General features: G+C 39.7%; 1 protein-coding gene across 2 annotated transcripts in view; it reads right to left on the bottom strand.

The window, feature by feature from the left end:
- Nucleotides 1-20952, bottom strand: part of kcnq5b (potassium voltage-gated channel, KQT-like subfamily, member 5b) — a 171777-nt gene that overhangs the window by 25001 nt on the left and 125824 nt on the right. Inside the window, exons 4-8 of one of the 2 annotated variants that reach the window (XM_052126036.1) lie at nucleotides 13249-13424; nucleotides 12502-12627; nucleotides 11672-11782; nucleotides 4180-4275; nucleotides 2763-2855 (exon numbers count right to left, since the gene is read on the bottom strand). In XM_052126036.1, coding sequence (XP_051981996.1) covers nucleotides 2763-2855; nucleotides 4180-4275; nucleotides 11672-11782; nucleotides 12502-12627; nucleotides 13249-13424 — 602 coding nt within the window. Of the gene's footprint in view, nucleotides 1-2502; nucleotides 2598-2762; nucleotides 2856-4179; nucleotides 4276-11671; nucleotides 11783-12501; nucleotides 12628-13248; nucleotides 13425-20952 lie in introns of both variants that reach the window. The other variant, XM_052126035.1, reaches the window with a different exon arrangement.

Genomic DNA, 20952 nt, shown 5'->3' with positions numbered 1-20952 from the left:
GAAAAGTGTGGAAGAAAAAGGTGCACAAGCAGCATGGATGACCGTAGCCTGGAGAGGATTGTCAGGAAAAAGCCATTCAAATGTGTGGGGGAGCTTCTCAAGGAGTGGACTGAGGCTGGAGTTACTGCATCAAGAGCCACCACACACAGACGGGTCCTGGACATGGGCTTCAAATGTCAAACGTCTTACCTGGGCTAAAAAAAAAAAGAACTGGTCTGTTGCTCAGTGGTCCAAAGTCCTCTTTTCTGATGAGAGCAAATTTTGCATCTCATTTGGAAACCAAGGTCCCAGAGTCTGGAGGAAGAATGGAGAGGCACACAATCCAAGATGCTTGAAGTCCAGTGTGAAGTTTCCACAGTCTGTGTTGGTTTGGGGAGCCATGTCATCGGCTGGTGTTGGTCCACTGTGCTTTATTAAGTCCAGAGTCAACGCAGCCGTTTACCGGGACATTTTAGAGCACTTCATGCTTCCTTCAGCAGACAAGCTTTATGGAGATGCTGACTTAATTTTCCAGCAGGAAAATTACCAAAAGTACCAAAACCTGGTTCAATGACCATGGTATTACTGTGCTTGATTGGCCAGCAAACTCGCCTGACCTGAACCCCATAGAGAATCTGTGGGGCATTGCCAAGAGAAAGATGAGAGACATGAGACCAAACAATGCAGAAGAGCTGAAAGCCGCTATTGAAGCATCTTGGTCTTCCATAACACCTCAGCAGTTCCACAGGCTGATAGCATCCATGCCACGCCGCATTGAGGCAGCAATTAATGCAAAAGGGGCCCAAACCAAGTACTGAGTACATATGCATGATTATACTTTTCAGAGGGCCGACATTTCTGTATTTAAAATCCTTTTTTTTTATTGATTTCATGTAATATTCTAATTTTCTGAGATTCTGAATTTGGGGTTTTCATAAGCTGTAAGCCATAATCATCAAAATTATATCAAATAAAGGCTTGAAATATCTTACTTTGCTTGTAATGAGTCTATATAATATATTAGTTTCACCTTTTAAGTTGAATTACTGAAATTAATGAACTTTTGCACGATATTCTAATTTTTCGAGTTTCACCTGTATACTGTATACCTCAGGGTGTAAATAAGATGGCTCTGAAAAACTGCTTTTTTGTTCCCAATCATGTCACCTGTAACTGAGTAAAATTTTGTGTTGATACAACCAAGCAATCAAAAGTAATAGCATTACAAAAATTATTTATCATAGTGTCCAAAAATGTCACCAAGTGTCAAAAAGACTCTCCAAACAAATAAAACAAAATAATTGTACATAAAAACTAATTACATATGCAAACACAACAATGACTAAAGGTTTGTATAGCATGCAGACATGATTTTAGGAATGAGATTTCACAGAATGAGTTTCCTTCTGTGCTATTTGAGTCAACATTGAGTCTGTGTCATGTTCTTGGCACCATCTACTGGTGGCCATATGTAATTAGAATTATAGCACTTCTGTTCAGTTGTGGTCATAATGCCTACATGCATTCAAAAGTAGAGCTTCTAAGCTTTGAAACGATACCTATTTTATTTTGTTCGAGACTGTAGTTATTAATATTTTGATATTGCTGTTCTGCCGGCAGGCCCATCCGAGCTTAGAGGGTTAAAGTTGTTTTTGAGCGAGCAAACTAACTACAGTAAATGAGGCGGAATGCATAAATTCTGAACTGGACCCTGCATGCAGGAAATATAATGAAGTGACAAACAAACTGCCAAAACATTTTTTCTTTTTTTAATCTGAGGTGCCGGAAAGCTGTTCCAGACTGTTCCACCTCAATTTAACCCCTGTTCATGTGCATAAAAGATGCTCAGTGTTTTGCAAGCAAATTCAATAAGCTTCATCAAATTAATATGCCATATGTACAAGGAGCCCTACTGAATGTTTTAACAGAAGTTTAGCATATTGTGTGTTAAGAATGCTTTTCAGCAGAGGTTTTCATGGTCTATTTAAGTTTCATGACCTTATACGTGATATAAGGACATATTGAAGATGAGGCAATGGTCTTCTTTCTTAATCAGTTTGACAATTCAAATGCTGCTGATTCAATTTATCAAGAAAGAGCACTACTTCATATTCACATCATCCCTGATTGGGCTATCATGACACAGAATGTGGGTATAAATGTGAAATGGAGAGACATTTTACTGTCCACTTGAATAGCCTTTTCCCTTTCTCTATGAGAGAAAGACTGCAATCAGTAGTTTAAGGACAGCTAGGCCTACATCAGGCCCACTATTGTCTGTAACAACAGATCATGGAATATACTGATTCTTTTGGGTGGCTATTAACTCATTTTAATTTGATAAATTCAAAATGGACACAAAACTGTTTGAATGTTGAAATAAATTGAAGAGTGAAACATGTGGGAGGTAGGTACAGAAAAAAGTTATGTAAGGAAATCAACAAACAAAATGAAAGACTGATGACCTCTGTCACAGGTGAACAGACAGGATATAGAAGAACAGCTGCCAAGGATTGTACCTACTTTGTAGGACTGCAGGTATGCAGCGCCTTCAAATGAGGCTTCCATGTAGCAACGGAAGCCGAGTTCTCATCAGCCGCATAGCTACGCCACACACACTACATGCAAAAAATATATAAAACCAAAGAACAAGGGATAAAGGAAGAAGAGGATAAAAGGAAAAGGGCGGTAGAGAAGAAAGAGAAGGAGAAAAAAAATGGGAAAAAGCAGATTAGTAGAAAAACAACAAAAGTTTTTTTTTCGGTCAACGCAGGCACCCATACATGCCTGTGCACAGGGACTGTAGACTCATAGTGACGCCAAGTGGCCTCAAGGTAAGGACGACTAACGTCAGTGGAGTAATATCGCCAAACAGCCTTATACAGGGTTAGGGATAGTGAGAACACAGCGAGAAGAAACATAAGAAACACATTGACTTAGCTATCTAAATGAAAACACACAATACCTTGACTTCTATTGTTTTTATATAAAGCTAATTATAAATACTACAAACATAATCTCATGACAACTCATCCTTATTACTTATGAGATGGCGAAATCGTAAAATGGCTTGACTTGCATGAAAGACGTGAATTTAACTCCCACAGAGACCAACCAATAATAATTGTAAAAGAATTTCAAATCGATAAAATAAAGGCCTCAAATTTCAGCTATCCTCCTATCCAACACTTTATTTTAAGAAAAGGAACAACTGTGAACAAATTTGGCTACTCATTCATTCTTTATTTATCAATGCAGTACAATGCAGAATGATGTTTGTCAGTAACCTCTAATACGCTCCCCGTCGTCTCGTTCCAAACCCAAAGTTTTTTTTCTTCCATGGTTAAAAATAATAATTTTCAATTAAAATCATGGTTAGGTTTAGGATTTGGATAAGGAGTTAGACTTTCTGGTTAGGTTTAGGATTTGGATAAGGAGTTAGACTTTCTGGTTAGGTTTAGGATTTGGATAAGGAGTTAGACTTTCTGGTTAGGTTTAGGTTAGGGGTTAAAAAATTATAATATCGTTCATTGGATCATTTATTTTTCTTTATGGGAAAAACTTGAACAATTTTGTATATTTTCGCCATCAAACTATTACAACTTGTCATGAGACCGCATTGATACTAGAGACTAAACCTAAACATACCGCTAAAAGAAAAATACTAGTTTAAGAATGCAATGTTTTAATTAATATATATATTTTTTTAAATGAGGATGTCTCCATTACTTCTGAGGACAAAGACACACACAGGCATAGATAATTTTAAGAGTTCACCCAGTGTGTTGCCACAAGTTTGAGTGCAGGACAATTACTGCAGCAGTCTCTTAATCCCTGGTGTCAAATCCAAATCTTGCCATATCTAAACTAGAGAGACATTGGCTGTCCACACAAGTAAAATCAGCTGCAAAATTAACTATAGGCTATTTTTCCCCTTAGATAAGACTAAACACAATCTCAGCAATCTCATAAAATATTTATTGAGCAACAAAGACCATTGTGGTGAATAATTTATACTGTATGCATCAATCACAGTTACTTAAAAAATATATGGGGACATGAGCAGACAGTACCCTACTCAGAGACACGACAGTTCCCCAAGATTTCTGTTAAATTCTTTGGCGTATAATACTGTATAATATCATCCATTAAATGTCACTGAAAATGTAAAGGCAAAATGTGAAACCTCTCAAGTCTGACCTGTATGAGGCAGGCAGCAGGGTTCCTTCTCTTCTCAAAGTGCTTCTGTCTGTGCTGTTCTTGAACTTTCAGGGCAAAACCAGATCCCAGAATACCCTGCAATGCAAGTACAGTGGAGTCATGTCACAATCAATAGGAAGTGGACAATGGGCTATAGGAAACAAATTCATGCAGTGATGAGCACTCATCATTTGGTTGAAAAGTTATTATAATGGTTATTTATTTAACCACATCCTCTATTTTATGCTTATGCATCAATGTTGATGTGTCAGATCCAAAGCCACCAGACTAAGTTATTTTCCCACAAGCTATCAGCATTCATCAGACTCTCAGTAGCTCCCCCCTTATTAATCCCCTCATCCCACACAATTAATTGTATAACAGCTTCTCATCCCAATAATGTGAGTTCCCCCTCACCCTAAGATTATCCTACTGTTGCACAACATACACTTTGCACATACTATATACATGATCACTAACACTAAAGGGACTGAGCATTTATTGCACATGTCAAAAATACATGCACTCATAACATGCACTACAATACTACGTGTATGTATGTATGTATAAAACATAGAGCAAAAGTTTTAGGCATTCGTGAAAAAAGTGAGGATGTCTTCAAAAATAATGCCATGAATCATTTTTATATACAAATTGCAGTTAACATATCGATATTTGGTGTGACCACTCTTTGCCTTTAAAACAGCACAAATCCTCCTAGGTAAAATACTTCACATATTTTTAGGTTGTTGGTAGATAAGTTGCAACAATTCTATGTTATTAGCCTGTCTGTCTCTTCATGTAATCCTGGACTGACTCGATGTTGAGATTTGGGCTCTGTGGGGGCCATATCAACTGTTGTAGGACTCCTTGTTTTACTTCTATTCTGTTTGCAAAAGGAATGCTTGCATATCTAAAATGTAAATTTCCAAAAGCAGAATATTAAAGTAACTGTATATATACACTTATCAGCCACCTGCCTAATATTGTGTAGGTACCCCACATGCCACCAAATAGTGCCAACCCACAATATTCTTCTCACCACAATTGTACAGAGCGGTTATCTGAGTTTCCGTAGACTTTGTCAGTTTGAACCAGTCTGTCCATTCTCTGTTAACCTCTCTCATCAACAAGGCATTTTCATCACTCACTCAATGTTTTTTGTTTTTGGCACCATTCGGAGTAAATTCTACAGACTGTTGTGTGTGAAAATCCAGGATATCAGCAGTTACAGAAATACTCAATCCATCTCATCTGGTACCAACAATTATACCACAGTCCAAATCACTGAGATCAAATTGTTTTTTTTTTTTTTTTTACCATTCTGATGGTTGACGTGAACATTAACGGAAGCTCATGACCTGTATCTATATTATTGTATGCACTGCATAAAAAAAAAAGCAAAATAAACTGATGTTACAGTGAGGAACTAAAAATGGAAGTGAATAGGGCAAATACTTGAACATTAAAATACTCAAGACATAAAGGATGTGTGTGAACTTGATTTTAGAGTGATAAAATTACTTTACAACTTCTTGCCATGATGATATAATGCCAAACAACCCTAATACAACTGTAAAAAAGACTATTTAAACAACTTTACAGTTCAGAGTTTTAACAGAAGAATTAATGCAAGTGCTTTTATAAAATTATAAGCTTAACATTTCTGCCTCTAAACCCTCCAAAAATTGGCCACATTTGCTTTAATTTTCCCCATTCACTTCCATTGTAAGGGCCTCACAGTAACCTTGATTTTTGCTTTTTTTAATTTTAATTTTTTTATTTTATGACACAAATACTGTCGATTGAGCTTAACTTGTATTGAACCTGGAACATTCCTTTAAATGTTGAGATATAGGGACTGAATTTAGAATTTTAGGTTGCAGTGTTGTGAATTATGTTAAAATGTGTACCTAACATGACAAGTCTACTCATAATAACACATGCAATATGAAATTATATGGAAAGAATAGGCTACATGGAATTTAAGAATAAAAGGCTAAAATGTGGTCAAATAATGAAAAACAAAATATAAAATGAAATATACATTTTCACAAACTATATACAGTATTTCAGAAGTTTGCATACCCCTTTTGTTTTAGGCCTATACGTTTTCACACCCCTTTCAGAATGTATGCAAATATTAAAATATTATACATTTTATGTAGTACTGTCCTTCAAAAGCTACATTACACAAAATGTACACTAATTTACACAAATAATCCTGTTTAAAAGTTTGCATCCCCTTGGTTCTTGTGTTGCCTTTTTGAGCATCAATGAATGTTTGCACCTTTTGTTTTAGTTGTTTATGTGTCCATCAATTGTCCTTAGTTTCAAAAGCTGGATGTCTATCATTTAGCCATAGTTGGGAAGAACTCTAATGTGTTGAAGATGCTGGGAAACCAAATAATGTACAGTATTTTTCTTAAGAAAAGTGGGCAGCTTCACTGCTCAAGGCAAAGCAGGAACTCATGAACAATTATTACATAAACAGTCATTAATCAGAGAAAGCATCACACCATATTAAAGGGTTTTCTCTTGTACCAGTAGCACAGGAAGAGTTTCACTTAATAATACATCAGATTTCAGTTTGTTTCACACCAAACCTTATCATATTCCTTCAGAACAAGACATGAGTTGCATACAATAATATGTTAGATTTCTGAATTATACTTTTGCATCCTTTGGAAGCTTGAAGAAGTGGTCACCATAAACTGCCATTGTGTGTCATCACTGAGCATAGTGTTAGCACTGTTTGTGTTAACAAAAAGAAAGAAAATCATATGGAGTAATAACAACACAGGCAATGAGTAAACAATGACTGAATTTTTATTTTTGGGTGAACTAATCCTTTTTAGAACCAAGGGCATGTAATCTGTTTAAATTCAGTTACCATTTTGTCTTGTGGAATATAAAGTATGTGAGTATCTGTTGTCAAATAGCTTCTTAAAAGGCAGTACTAAATACATTTTTATGATACCTCTTATTTTTTTAAAACGATAACACATGGACACATTAGTGTTTTAGGTGTAAAAGTAGTGCTTCGAACTGTACCATGTTTTCCATGTATTAACAATCTTGTCCGTGTTAAATGGCCCTAATATTACCAGTGGGCTTTACCAGTGTTTTTGGATGTAACACTTGCAGTCAAGTCTTGAGATGTAACTTCTCAATTGTTAAGTGCTAATTACTACTGTGTTGACTCATTATTTTCCCCAAACCAGTCGGCAGATCGAGACAAAAAAGAAATCTCAGAATATATTATTTCTTTAGATAGGGATCATTTTAGATAAAACTAATCTAAATTGAAAGGACAAACTAAAATTAAGTACAAAATTTGAAACAATAATAACTCTGGCCTTGATGACACAGCTTTCACTTTATTTAGTCAATGCTTGAGTGGAGGGGAAAAGCAAAAATTAAAAATTAAAATAAATAATATAATATTATTTAAATAAATAAATAATTAAAATAAGCTTAAAATATTTATGTTAAGTTACGGTTACAATTTGAATTCAGATTCATGGACAGATTCATTCGGACTCTAATCGGACTCGGCCTGTTATGGACTCGCACTAGACTTGGACTCAGTTGTTTAAAGACTCGGATTTGACACTACTATACAGTATATATATGGTGACCATATGTCCTCTTTTTCCCAGACTAGTCCTCTTTTTCGGCCCTTAAAAAAGCATGTAAATCTGGCACTTGTGTCAGTTGCTAATAAAGGTGCAAGTGATTTAGAAGCACACATTAGCTCTGCAAAGCATAAAGTGTCAGTAAAAGGTGAAAGTTCATCAGGTAATGTCACGAACCCCGCTCCTCTGCCCCATCCCCGCTTCGTCGCACACACACTCACTCCCTCGACCTCACTCCCTCGCTCCGCCCCCTCGAGCCTTTCACGCTCTTTTTGCTCGCTCGAGCCCTCACGCCCACTTTGCTCCTACTCGCTCACATGCTCGTAGGTTATCTCCCTTCCTCGAGTTTCTCACGCGCTTCCAATCCTCCTGCACATTAGTTTCACCTGCACTCGTCTCATCACCTTTCATTGTTTACACCTGCACCTTCCCCTATAAATACCACAGCACATCCGTTTCACGGGTGTTGGTTATTGTGTTTAGTTTCCGTATCTTTGCCCCCGCTAGTCTCGTCTAGTTCTGACCTCCTCTTGTTTACCCCTTAGCTTGCCAGCTCCCCTTGTTCCCCTGTCTTTGATCCCGCTAGTCCCGTCTAGTTCTTCGCCCTAATTGTTAACTGTTTTCCCGGCTTCGACCTCCCGCTCTCGTTTACCACTCTCTCCCGGATTTGCCCCTTACGATACTTTGATTCCCCGGCTTTTGACCCTACGCTTCCCTCGACAACTCTTCACTGGATTTGCCCTTTGTACTTTTGCCTGCACTGCTTTCTATTAATAAAGCAGTTTCATCCGACATTGTGACTGTCTCATCTTGTGTGTGTGTGTGCGGGTTACAAAATAACCAACCTCACCGTTGACAGTCACAATGCCCCGCGCTAAGGATTCGCGCAGCTCACTAGAGCGGAGAAGCACGTCACATTCGCCGCGAGGAGCTACAGTGTGGAGAGATGACCACGCGCTCACGGCCCAGGGGCAGCAGGTATGCGCTATTTCTGATTTGTTTCACCCTATTTCACCTGTGTCTGCCCCTGAGCCCGTTTATGCCTCCAGTGCATTTCTGGCGCCGTGCACTCTCCACCCCGGAGAGGTTTTATGGCTCTTCGGACGCTGACCAAGGGTTTTTTATGCGAGGCAGCGGTTGTGTAACTCATAACCCCGTCCTCGACATTATGGAGCCAGCGGCCCGACTCATGGGGTTGCGTCAGGGGAGTCAACCCTTGGAGGTTTATGTTGTGGATTTTTGTGCCCTGGCCAACCAGGTGAATTTTAATGAGGTGGCTCTGAATACCATTTTTCAATTTGGACTGAATGAGCCAACCTCATCATTCATGCCTGGTGGTCGCTGCTCTCTCAACCTGGCTCAGTTTATTGACCTCGCCCTACTGTACGCTGGTTCCTTGTTTACTGTGGGGGAAGCAGACACTGAACCAGCGCTCCACACCACGGCCCCCGTCTCGAGGCCTGTCATGGCCCCAGTCCCGAAGCCGGATACGGCCCTAGTCCCGAAGCCTGTCACGGCCCCAGCCTCGAAGCCTGGCACGGCCAGCGAGTCAACGCCCATGCCTGCCATGGCCCACGAGCCAGCGCCCATGCCCGCCACGGCCAACGATCCAGCGCCCATGCCCGCCACGCCCAACGAGCCAGCGCCCATGCCCGCCACGGCCGGCGAGCCAGCGCCCATGTCTGCCACGGTCAGCGAGCCAGCGCTTGTTGCCTCGACCGCCCCAGAGTCAGCGCCTGTAGCCTCGACCGTCCCCATGGCCACGTCCCCTGTTGGCCGAAGACGTAAGAGAAGGAAGAGGGCCCCTTCTCCCCAGTCTCCTCTTGTGCTCAAGACCGCAGAGGTTCCCTCAGAGTCTTCCACGGCTCTGCCCGGTTCTGCTCCGCCCCCAGAGTCTTCCACGGCTCTGCCGGGTTCTGCTCCGCCCCCAGAGTCTTCCACGGCTCTGCCGGGTTCTGCTCCGCCCCCAGAGTCTTCCACAGCTCTGCCGGGTTCTGCTCCGCCCCAGAGTCTTCCACGGCTCTGCCGGGTTCTGCTTCCGCCCCCAGAGTCTTCCACGGCTCTGCCGGGTTCTGCTCCGCCCCCAGAGTCTTCCACGGCTCTGCCAGCCTCTGCTCACCCCTCAGAGCCCTCGCGGCCTCCGCCTCACGAGCCTCCCAAGGCTCCTCCTCTCGAGCCTCCCAGAGCTCCGCCTCCTTCCAAGCCTCTCAGGGCTTCTCCTCTAGAGTCTTTCATGGCTCCATCCCTCAAGCCTCTCACGGCTTCGCCTCTCGAGTCTTTCAGGGCTCCTCCTCCCCTCGAGCCTCTCAGGGCTCCGCCCCTCAAGTCTTTCATGGCTTCACCCCTCAAGCCTCTCACGGCTTCGCCTCTCGAGTCTCTCAGGGCTCCTCCCCCCCTCAAGCCTCTCAGGGCTCCTCCTCCCCTCGAGCCTCTCAAGGCTCCTCCTCCCCTCGAGCCTCTCAGGGCTCCACCCCTCGAGTCTTTCATGGCTCCACCCCTCAAGCATCTCACGGCTTCGTCTCTCGAGTCTCTTAAGGCTCCACCTCCCGAGCCTCTCACGGCTCTGATCCCAAAGACTCCCGAGCCTCCTACGGCTCCGCCTCACGAGCCTCTTACGGCTCCGCCTCCCGAGCCTCCTACGGCTCCGCCTCCCGAGCCTCCTACGGCTCCGCCTCCCGGGCCTCCTATGGCTCCCCCTCCAGAGCCTCCCACGGCTCCACCTTCCGAGCCTCTCACGGCTCTGATCCCAAAGACTCCCGAGCCTCCTACGGCTCCGCCTCCCAAGCCTCTTACGGCTCAGCCTCCCGAGCTTCCTACGGCTCCGCCTCCCGGGCCTCCTACGGCTCCCCCTCCAGAGCCTCCCACGGCTCCACATCCCGAGCCTCTCACGGCTCTGATCCCAAAGAATTAATGGCCACAACAAAGACTTAAAGTGCATTAGGAATTGGGCATGCCTAATTGGGGAGAAAAAGGGAGAAAATCAAAGAGAAAAAAAACCTGATTGTTTTTGTTCATTATTGTAACTTAGATAAAGATCAAACTGGATTTTAAGAATTTAAACATAAATGCATATAATTACAAAGGGTTCACACAAAGGGTTTCTTGCCACTGTACATATTATTAGCCACATATCATTATTAGCCATTATTATAAAATGCTTCCTATTTTCAAAATTTCTGCTTGCTATTTATTTCTCTACTCTATATGTAACTCTTGTCAAGCAATGAGTGGAAAAAAAGTTAATTGTTTACAGTGTATCCTGTTACTCATGCACATCACGATACAGACCTTGAACATGATTCAACACTAAATTATGCTGACCAATGAATTGAATAAAGATTACAGTCGATATATAATATAGGCCTATCTGTACATAACAGTCTGAATTAAAAATGTTCCAAAGACTAGAATTTACTTTTTCTATACATCTACGTATATAAAGACTGCTACATTTGTATTCTGTGTACAGACCTGTATATGCATTCGCTAATGCAATGTTTAAATTGTTGTGGAAACTGACAGTATGTGGGCTAATGATCTTTATAAATTGCCTCAAAGGTTTTCCCACAGACACACCCAATACAATTCTGCTTAATCAAAATTCAGCCACCAAGGGACAACATTTCACAGTGTAAAGCAGGAACTTTCAGGAATTCAGGAGTCTCAATTTGCAAATATTAAAATTTTGGTCCAGCCTTATGTCTGGAGAGGTGGCATCATGTACAAACAATGAATTTGTAAGTAAGAACAAACAAAATTGTGTGTATATTTTGTAGATTATATCTTTCTGAATGTGTGATTATAACTAACCATTAGGACATTTATAAGAGTGTGTCTTGGTGTGTCATATTTACCGCAGGCAGAGTGAAGAAAGAAATCCCAAGAAGGGCAAAACCAGCAGACAGCATTCTTCCAGTCCAGGTTTTAGGAGTCTTATCTCCATATCCAATTGTAGTGAGGGTGATCTAACCAAAACAGCACAAAGAGAGTAAATAGAGAACTATGTTGCTGTGTAAATGCAAATGCTGTAATACAAATTTGGGCTATTATGCTCAGTGTCATAAAAAAGCTATTATAACAATACATTTCCAGTGTGTGGACACTCTTTATACTGTATGTCTTCATGTGTTTATCTCCTCTCCTATGTGTATATGTGGCCTATGTCTCTTCTTTCTGGGTTAAAAGAGCCTGTATGAGGCAGACAATTATTCCTTTTTATTTAGCACTTTACTCTCTGAACCGCCATGGGGCATCCAAGCATGACCAGAAATGACATCTGGCATTTTGTGCCATTACTTTCTATTTCTATGAAAATAGAATCTAATGGACCTGAGTATAGACTATATGGAAAAGGTTTCAATATCCCAAACAAGGTGGAAGGCAATGATCAAAGGGCTGAATGAAAAATATTCCTGAAATGTGAAATAGTACTGAATGTTATGTGATATCACTGATTATATTTAACTGAAACTAGTACTTCCTGCAATTTTCCAATAATGGTGCCCATAAGAAAGAAAGAGAGAAATGAATCAGGGCTATTGCATCAAATTGAACACATTTTCACAGAATTGGCAAAACAAAGGTTGCATGCCTTAAATCAAATTATCTGTTTTTTGAAGCTGTACTTGGTATGACTCTCTTTGGAATGTACCATTGTGTAGATATGAGGTGTGTGGAGACTCACCGTGCCCCACCACAGTGCATCAGCATAGGTGGCAAAGTCTTTATTGAACTCTTTTTCCACCAGATAGACCAGAAAAGAGGAAAAGATGAGCACAAGGAACCCAATGTACCAGGCAGTGACCAATTCCTATTGAACACAGAAGCAAATGCTGAGGACATCCAGAGGAACAGCATTACGACAAATATCTGTACACCAGGGTAAATGGATTCAAAATTATTTTCTTCAAAACACTTTTCAGCAACATTGTCCTTTTAGAGATGGTTCAAAGCATGCTTTTAAATGATTCAGGCAACAAGACCTAAAGAACAGAACTCAACATTTTAGAATTTATTATATTATTTAACCTCCAGTTAATATAGAACAAAAAGACACAATATTCAACAGCAACTGATGCTAATGTACTTTAACCTTGTAGTCCTGGAAGTAAAAACATTGGAATAGATCTAAATGGGGTCACTGTTCACCATATCATGAGTGCCCTTTCATTCTCAGAGTATTTGTACAGGAATGTTTGTCCTCATTTGGAGGCATACATTCATTAGAGATGGATTTTTGTATCATCCACAAATGCAATCATTTGTGCCCGAGTCACATACTGCTTCATATGTTTACCAAGAGAAAACAATGTATTGTCCTAAATGTTGAATATCACTTCAGAATGATAAAAAAGATAAAGCTTCATCCCCAAACCTCAACTGATGTTCTACTTTAAGTTCAAGTACTTCACCTCAAGTCTGCCAAACTTACCTTGCTGTGAGCATAAACTACAGATCCCAATAGCTTCCAAGTGCCTCCACGGCGGTCCATGCGCACCATTCGCAGGATCTGTAAAAAACGTAAGCTTCGCAGTGCAGATGTTGCAAAGATGTTGCTCTGGCTTCCCGCCGAAACCACAGCAAGAGAGGCAATCAGCACTATAATGTCTGAGGGAGAAAGGAATAAATGAAAAATAAAAAACATTTTAGGACATATTTTACATCAGTAGCAAGCATACTAAAATGATCATAAACATGTTTTCGATGTAAAAATATTATCTATAATATCCCTAATTGTATAACTTACAATAGAGAAATAAGTAAGGATTATATATATATAATTAAACATGTATATAAATATCCAATATGCTCAATGAAGGTACTCATGTTGTCAACAAAGAGGCCCTGCTGCGACAAAGGTCAACAAACAACCTTGTCCTATGGACCGGCTTGGGCGGTAATTTTAGTAGTCCGGAGCAAAAGATCAGTAGCACGACACAGCACCTTGAAAGACTCAGGGTCTGACATGTTCTCATCCATGTCTTTAAGCAGGTGAATCTGGTAAACCTTCAATATCGCATACTGTGCAGGGTGGAACCAGCCTGACCTGCCACAATGTAGGCCTTGCCTACGAGTGAGGATGTAAGCCAACATGGTTTGGACAGGTGCACTAGCCAGGATTTCCATCCCAATGCAGAGGAGGGGCATAGATGTGCCGACAAGCGTTGTGAAGGTTGATGCACCAGAAATGTGGATTCGTGCATGTATTAAACCAGCTGGTCATGCAGTCTGGGGAAAAACAGCATCAGAGGTGGAGCATCAAGCACAATCTGCCAATAGATTGCTGTCATTTTTAAGGGCTTCTGATCGTCACTCTTGAGAGGAGTTCCCATAGCATCCGGTTCTAACACAGCATCGAAGTGACCAACTTGATAGGGAACTGTGGCTCTATGGCGCTATCAGTACGTAATTTCAGTAAACTATCAGTAAAGCAACATTTTAAAAACATATATCTTTTTAAATAATACAAGCATATATCATCGATTAACAATCTGCAAGTTCTGCAATAACTGTCAATATGTAATTGATTTTTTTTCTCCTCAATTTGGCATGACCAATTCTCAATGCACTCTAAGTCCTCGTGGTGGCGTAGTGACTCAATCCGGGTGGCAGAGAACGAATCCTAGTTGCCTCCACGTCTGAGATGTCAACCCACACATCTTATCACGTGGCTTGTTGAGCATGTTACCATGGAGACATGGATTCACACCATCCACAGCGGCATCAAATAAACTCACCAAGTGTCCCACCAAGAGTGAACCACATTAAAGCGACCACGAGGAGGTTACCCCATGTGACTCTACCCTCCCTAGTAACTGGGCCAATTTGGTTGCTCAGGAGACCTGGCTAGAGCCACTCAGCATGCCCTGGGATTCGAACTCGCGAACTCTAGGGGTGGTAGTCTGTGTCTTTACTCACTGAGCTAACCAGGCCCATATATGTTATTGTTAAAAGACAAGAATATCAAAATCCAAAAAAAGGAGGTAGATCCTTTTCCTATTTGGCTTCAAAACTATGGAATGCTTTCCTAACCTTGTTCAGGACTAAGACACACACTCAAAGTTTACGTTTAGACTAAAGACTCTTCAGCCTGGCATACACCTAATTTATCCATCAACCAGAAGTTATGGTCCATCAGTCAGGTCTGCTAGAACCGGAAAAACTTCTCATATTCTATAACTCTGCTTTAAAGTGAATGGCATATACTCATAGTTAATCTCAGAATTATGTTTGACAAGCATTTCATCTTCACAGACAACATTGCAAGAACAGCCCGATCACGCAGATCTGCGCTATATAACATTAGGAAGATCAGATCCTTCCTATCTGAGCATGCTACACAAGTCCTTGTCCAGGCTCAAGACTGGATTACTATAATGCTCTTCTGGCAGGACTTCCTGCATGTGCTGCCAAACCTCTGCATCAGATCCAGAACGCAGCAGCATGGTTGTTCTATAACGAGCCCAAGAGAGTTCATGTCATGCCTCTTTTCAGCAAATTGCAATGGTTGCCTATGGTTACTTGCATAATTTTCAAGGCATTGATCCTTGCCTACAGAACAACCACTGGCCCTGCACCCCCCTAGTTACACTAGCTATTTTAGGTCTATGTGCCCTCCTTAAGCTTAAGATAAGTAGGTGAGAGTTGCCTCAATGTCCCATCTCACAGAGACACAAAAACACTTTCCTGAACCTTCACATCATCCATTTCTGCTAGTGGAATAACCTTCCAAACCCCACTCAAGCAGCTGATTCTCTAGCCATCTTCAAAAAACATAAAAAGACGCATCTCTTTCACAAGCACTTAACCCAATTCTACTACTGGAAAATCTGTACTCCTCATTTGTAAGTCGCTTTGGATAAAAGTGTCTGCTAAATTAATAATTGTAAAATTTTAATTATTTACTAATTATTATATTTGTTTCCCTGTCTCATTACCAGAGCCGGCTAGATCCAGTCGTCCGATGTCCCACTCCCACCACTATGTTTCACAAAGCGATGACTACTAACTGCAGCCTGGCCAATCAGACAGTGAGGGGCACTTTGATGATCACTGTCTGCATCACTTCAATCTATTACGATGGACTTCACAAAGTATGAACTGCTGCCAACTCTAACTGCCACAAGTTTCCAGCCGGTGTTTGAGGCACCTAGGGATGCCACGATTATACGGTTTTAATGCAATTATAAATGTCACTGTTAATTTAGAATTTAGAATCCATAGTTAAAACCGTGAAATGCTTTATATACATGTGGCAAACATATTTGATATAATCTACATATAATATAAAATAGTTTATCTATTGCTTGTGCCTGGGTGGTTAGGGCAGCTGTTGCTATGGTTACAGACGGTGGCCGCGTGGTGTTCCAGGTGTCGCGGACTGAATGTGAACTTTCAATTCACGTGAAACTGAAGCTTAAACACACAAATTCCAAATTATAACAGAGGAATTTGATATACCAGACACATATCCATCAAAAAAGCGACTTAAATTGGCTGTATGGCAGCATTTAAATGACTGACGGAAGACAATGGATGTAAAACAATGAGACATTGTCATAGAAAGATAAACATCCTACAAACGAACAATAAAACTAAAAAAATCCAACAACAAACTAGTCAGTTCAATCAACAATAAATGTAAATTTTATTCATTATCAGACTATAAATCACTTGGTTTAAGCAATGTTCCCGTTATTATGCTTAGTCCATGAGATGCTATGGACTGTATTTTTAGAGTTTGTGCTGATATTTCATGTTTGAGTGTCTGACAGACATCGGATTGCTTTAATAAACTGGTGCAGAAGAAAAAAACTGTTGGATGCCATGAACTACAGTACATGCAGACAGGTTACACTGAAGCACATCACTGAGCTTGGGATGCACATAAGCGGTGTCATGCCCTAGATTGGAGCATCTCTTTTACCTCCAATTTATTTTTTGTGTATTTACTGTATCAGTTTTCTTATGGTAGGGCTGCTCTCAGCATCCCCATATTCCCCAAAAATATGTTCACTCAGACATTAAATTATGAATATGAAATGCATAGAATACTCTCTGCATCAGTAGAGTTACATCATAAGAAATGTGCAAATAATCTTAAAACCGAACTTAAAACGTTCACTGAACTTTGCTTGCATCATCTTGGTCATAGGATGGACTACACTCTCATAAAATGCCATACATATGCAATAAATGAATGGCAACTAAAGGCTTCATCAGCCAAATAAAAGAGGGAACTGCATCTACGTGCACTTCCACAGACAATTCAGGATTGACTTCAAAGACACTTAGGACCTAATCATTAATCTTACAGCTCAATCAATATCCTTTAGTTTTAAATATTGGGAACTGGCTCCCGCAGTTGAGCCTGGTTTCTCCCAAGTTTTTTCTCTCCAATAAATAACTTATTGGAGAAAATAACAGATTGGGTTTCTTGGCACAGTCACTTTTGGCTTGGTCACGGTGGACCTACAGACCTACAAATGATTTTCAATGGTGTTTTTCATTTAAACTACTCATTGAGATCTTTAAAGAGGTAATTTCACGAGGAATCAAATTCCCCATGATATTTTGGTCATTCTACTATAAAAAGATACTGTAATTTTAAAAACTCAAAATTAAACCTTAATGCAATAAAAGCATTTATTGAAACCAAGCTGCAAAAAACACTTTGTTCTCTACTTCTGTTCCTTCCCTACGCCTCAAGGGGGACCACTAATTCATGACCACCACTAAATTGAAAAAACATCATCGTCTACTTTACCTCATCGCACCCGTAGCACACTGGCGCTCAGATCGTACACTGAGAGAGAGAGACTACTAACTATTCTTGAACACCAAAATTGGCCCATTTGGACAATTGTGAATTATTTTTGTATATAAACATGCACTAGACAGACATCTTTGACCATTGTCATGTATCTCGCACTGCTTTAAAAAGATGCAGTGTCAAGTAACAACTCTGAAAAGGAGACCCCATTCTGTTTCATCAGCTGCTTGGCCTCTTGTTGTTTTGAGCACATATGTGTCCTGGGCACTTTCTTGCACCTATCTGCACTATTTTTAAATATTGGTGTAGGTAAACAAGCACTAGATGGACGTCTTTGGACGTTTTTATGCTTTTCCAGCTATGCGGGCTTCAGTGCAGAAAGACACTGTACATGTGTGCATCTAGTTCACAATGCTTTGGACTATATGTATGGGTGTTTTTTTGGCTCATATCAACATGGATTGTAGTTTTTTTCGGCTCATATTAGTGTGGATTGCTTGTGAACCAGTCATAATATTATTCAAGCTTTGCAAAGTTATTGAAGGATGGGGCAGTTAAAAAACTATTGGACCTATTTGCAAAAACATAAGTCAACAGTTTCATTCATGAATCTTTCAATTGTAATGACTGCTTGATATTTTATGGTGCTGCTATGCTTACAATAAGTAAACAGTTTAATATATCTGAATGCAATGTGTCGGATGTATGTTGTGTAAATCCTGAAAATTTTTTTATAATGTTGTGGAGCTTGTTCATTCTCTTCCGACTGAATTGCAAATATGGCTGTATTTGAGAGGCTGCACAATTTTAGCCAATCGTAACAGTGATTACAGCGATTACAGCCATTGAAGTTTACAGGGGACGCTGAGGCTAAAACCAAGCATTTCAGACAGTGGTCCAGAGACAGGGTGAAAAATTATCATATATTACCAAAATCTTGTTTTGGTGCAAAAAAGGGTTAACCATAAATGGACCTCAAGGAAGATAATAAAATTATCTAAAAAAAAAAAAAAAAAAAAAGAGTATGTCATGACACCTTTAAGACATTACAGCACAATTTTATGTTACAGTATAAAGTTTGCTTTGAAACAATGTGTATTTTGAAAGCGCTAGTCAATAAAAATTACTTTACTTAGCTTAAAAATCTAATCCCTTATGATAAAAAATGTAATGGGACTGTTGGGCTCTATAACTTTTTCAATTCTGTTGGTTGATGATAGTGGCACAGAAATTACTCATTCTTTAACCTTGAATTTAACCTAATTCTTGCATTTATCTAAAAGTAGCTGAAACAGAAATTGAACTAAACATTACTGTGCCACTGTGCAATACTCTTAATCTCAAGGACATTGTTCCTATAATAAGTATACTGAAAGCCCCTTTGCACAAAAGTTTAAACTAAATGAATAATTAGTAAATTAAAACTGTTGTGTCTATGCAATTTATAAGGTAAATGAGCTCTCAAACTACACAATTTACTTATCAAATAGGAGTTAATTGAGGACCGAGCAGAAAGAAACAATCTTGCAGTGTACAGTATGTAAATTATTTGGAAAGAGTGATTTATAATCATGCCTATATTCTTTATGAGAAAAGAGTGTGGAAGGAGGGGAAAAGAGGGATAAAGACACAGAAAGAGCAAGAGAAGGACACGGAAAGTTCACACAGAAACCACATCCACTTAGATAATTGACATCAAACCCTGAAAGAACACAAACAATTCCAAGGCTCTTCTCAACTGCAATAATATTTTCTTTCTCTTTTTTTCCTCTCTAATTGCTCATATTATTTGTATCTGATGAACAAAATCTTTTCCCGAAAGGGGGCCTCCATGCTCTACTGCTCCTAACTCTTATGTAGTCTGTCATTCTTAGTCAAATCAACACATTATACGTGTGCTTAAATCTTCAGGGAGTTGCGAGTTGGGAGGGAAAATGCTGATTTAGGTGTAGAAGTACATTATAAATATATACATTATGATGCCGTCATCCAGTACATCAGAAAGATGACTCGTGAAAAATGCATAATGCTTTTACATGAAAGAGACCACCACCACCACCACCACACTATATCAGCCTTGAAAGCATGTTGGTGTGAATATTCCTTTAGCTGTTCTTTATATTTACATTTATTTAAGTGCTCTGCAGACATTGAGACATTGGAAATCAACTTGATATCAATCAGGGCTGTAACCAGAACAGACATTATGATACTTGTCTTCCCAATATTCAGATTAGTGCTCATCAGATATGGGCTTTCAGTGGTTGATACTTAAGTTTTAACTTTTAGTTCATTTCAGTTCTGAATATGGATAAATTGTTTTCATCCTTGATAGTAAAACATGATTGTTAGGCACAAAAAGTTACACTTTCTCAAAAGACTGGTGTACCAAACCTGGCTTTAATAATACAGAGAATTCCCAGAGAATGAATCCTTCAAATTCAACGTAAAAACATGAAAAGTTATCTTTAACCTGTTGATACGCACCCACTTTTTGAGCACAAACCATGAAAATGACATACCTGAACTTAAATGGTTGTATTTACTGGACCCTTTGGAGTATGGACACAGTTGTAGTATCTTTTGAAAGGACACGCTTATGGCTTTATTTCTCAAGTTTCAGAATTAATATATGTTGTTATTTTTTTTTAAGTTAGAGAAGCTGAAGTTTATAGTAATGGAAATATTTTGTGCTGAACATTTTTATAATCTAAAAAAACAATAATAGAAGTGCCAAGACAACCCAGAAATACAATGTTCTCAAAGCCACAAGAATAAAGAAGTTATGTTTCAAATTTTAAGATGATCTAACAAAAAATGAGGTTCCTGCAAGCTTTTTTCTCTGTAAAATCGCTGGAAGCATACAGAGTAAAATTAAGGCTCCACCTTTCAAGACGACACAAAATCCGACTGCACTGCTTCGCTATTATGAATAAAACTATGACACATTTTAAAAAATAGACTTTGGAGACATTTTGTTTATGTGACTCTAGTATATAAGATAATATACAGTTTTACAATATGAATGCTGTTCAGATTGCATAGTTTGTTGAAGAACAACGACGAAGGGTAATTCTTTCAGGCGAGATCTCATGTAAACAACTGAGAATATATAAATATTTCTCAGATTTATCACTTTTATGGACAAAAAGTGCTATTGGATGTTTTTCAATGAATGCTTGTCATGGACAATTGAACCAAGTGTGGCGAACTGGATTCATCTTGCGATCGCGTTTTCATAACAAAGTCTGAAGTCTCGTTTTGATATTGCATGTTTTAATTTTTACTCCTGGCACACATAACTAAAATGGCTGTTTCTGGAGCATTGCTATCGTGAAACAGAGATCGGATATCAATGTTGAC

Source organism: Xyrauchen texanus, chromosome 5 (genome assembly GCF_025860055.1).
Source record: "Xyrauchen texanus isolate HMW12.3.18 chromosome 5, RBS_HiC_50CHRs, whole genome shotgun sequence".
NCBI classification, from domain to species: domain Eukaryota; kingdom Metazoa; phylum Chordata; class Actinopteri; order Cypriniformes; family Catostomidae; genus Xyrauchen; species Xyrauchen texanus.
The sequence above is the reverse complement of the archived record's forward strand: the minus strand, read 5'-3'. Positions and strand labels throughout refer to the sequence as shown.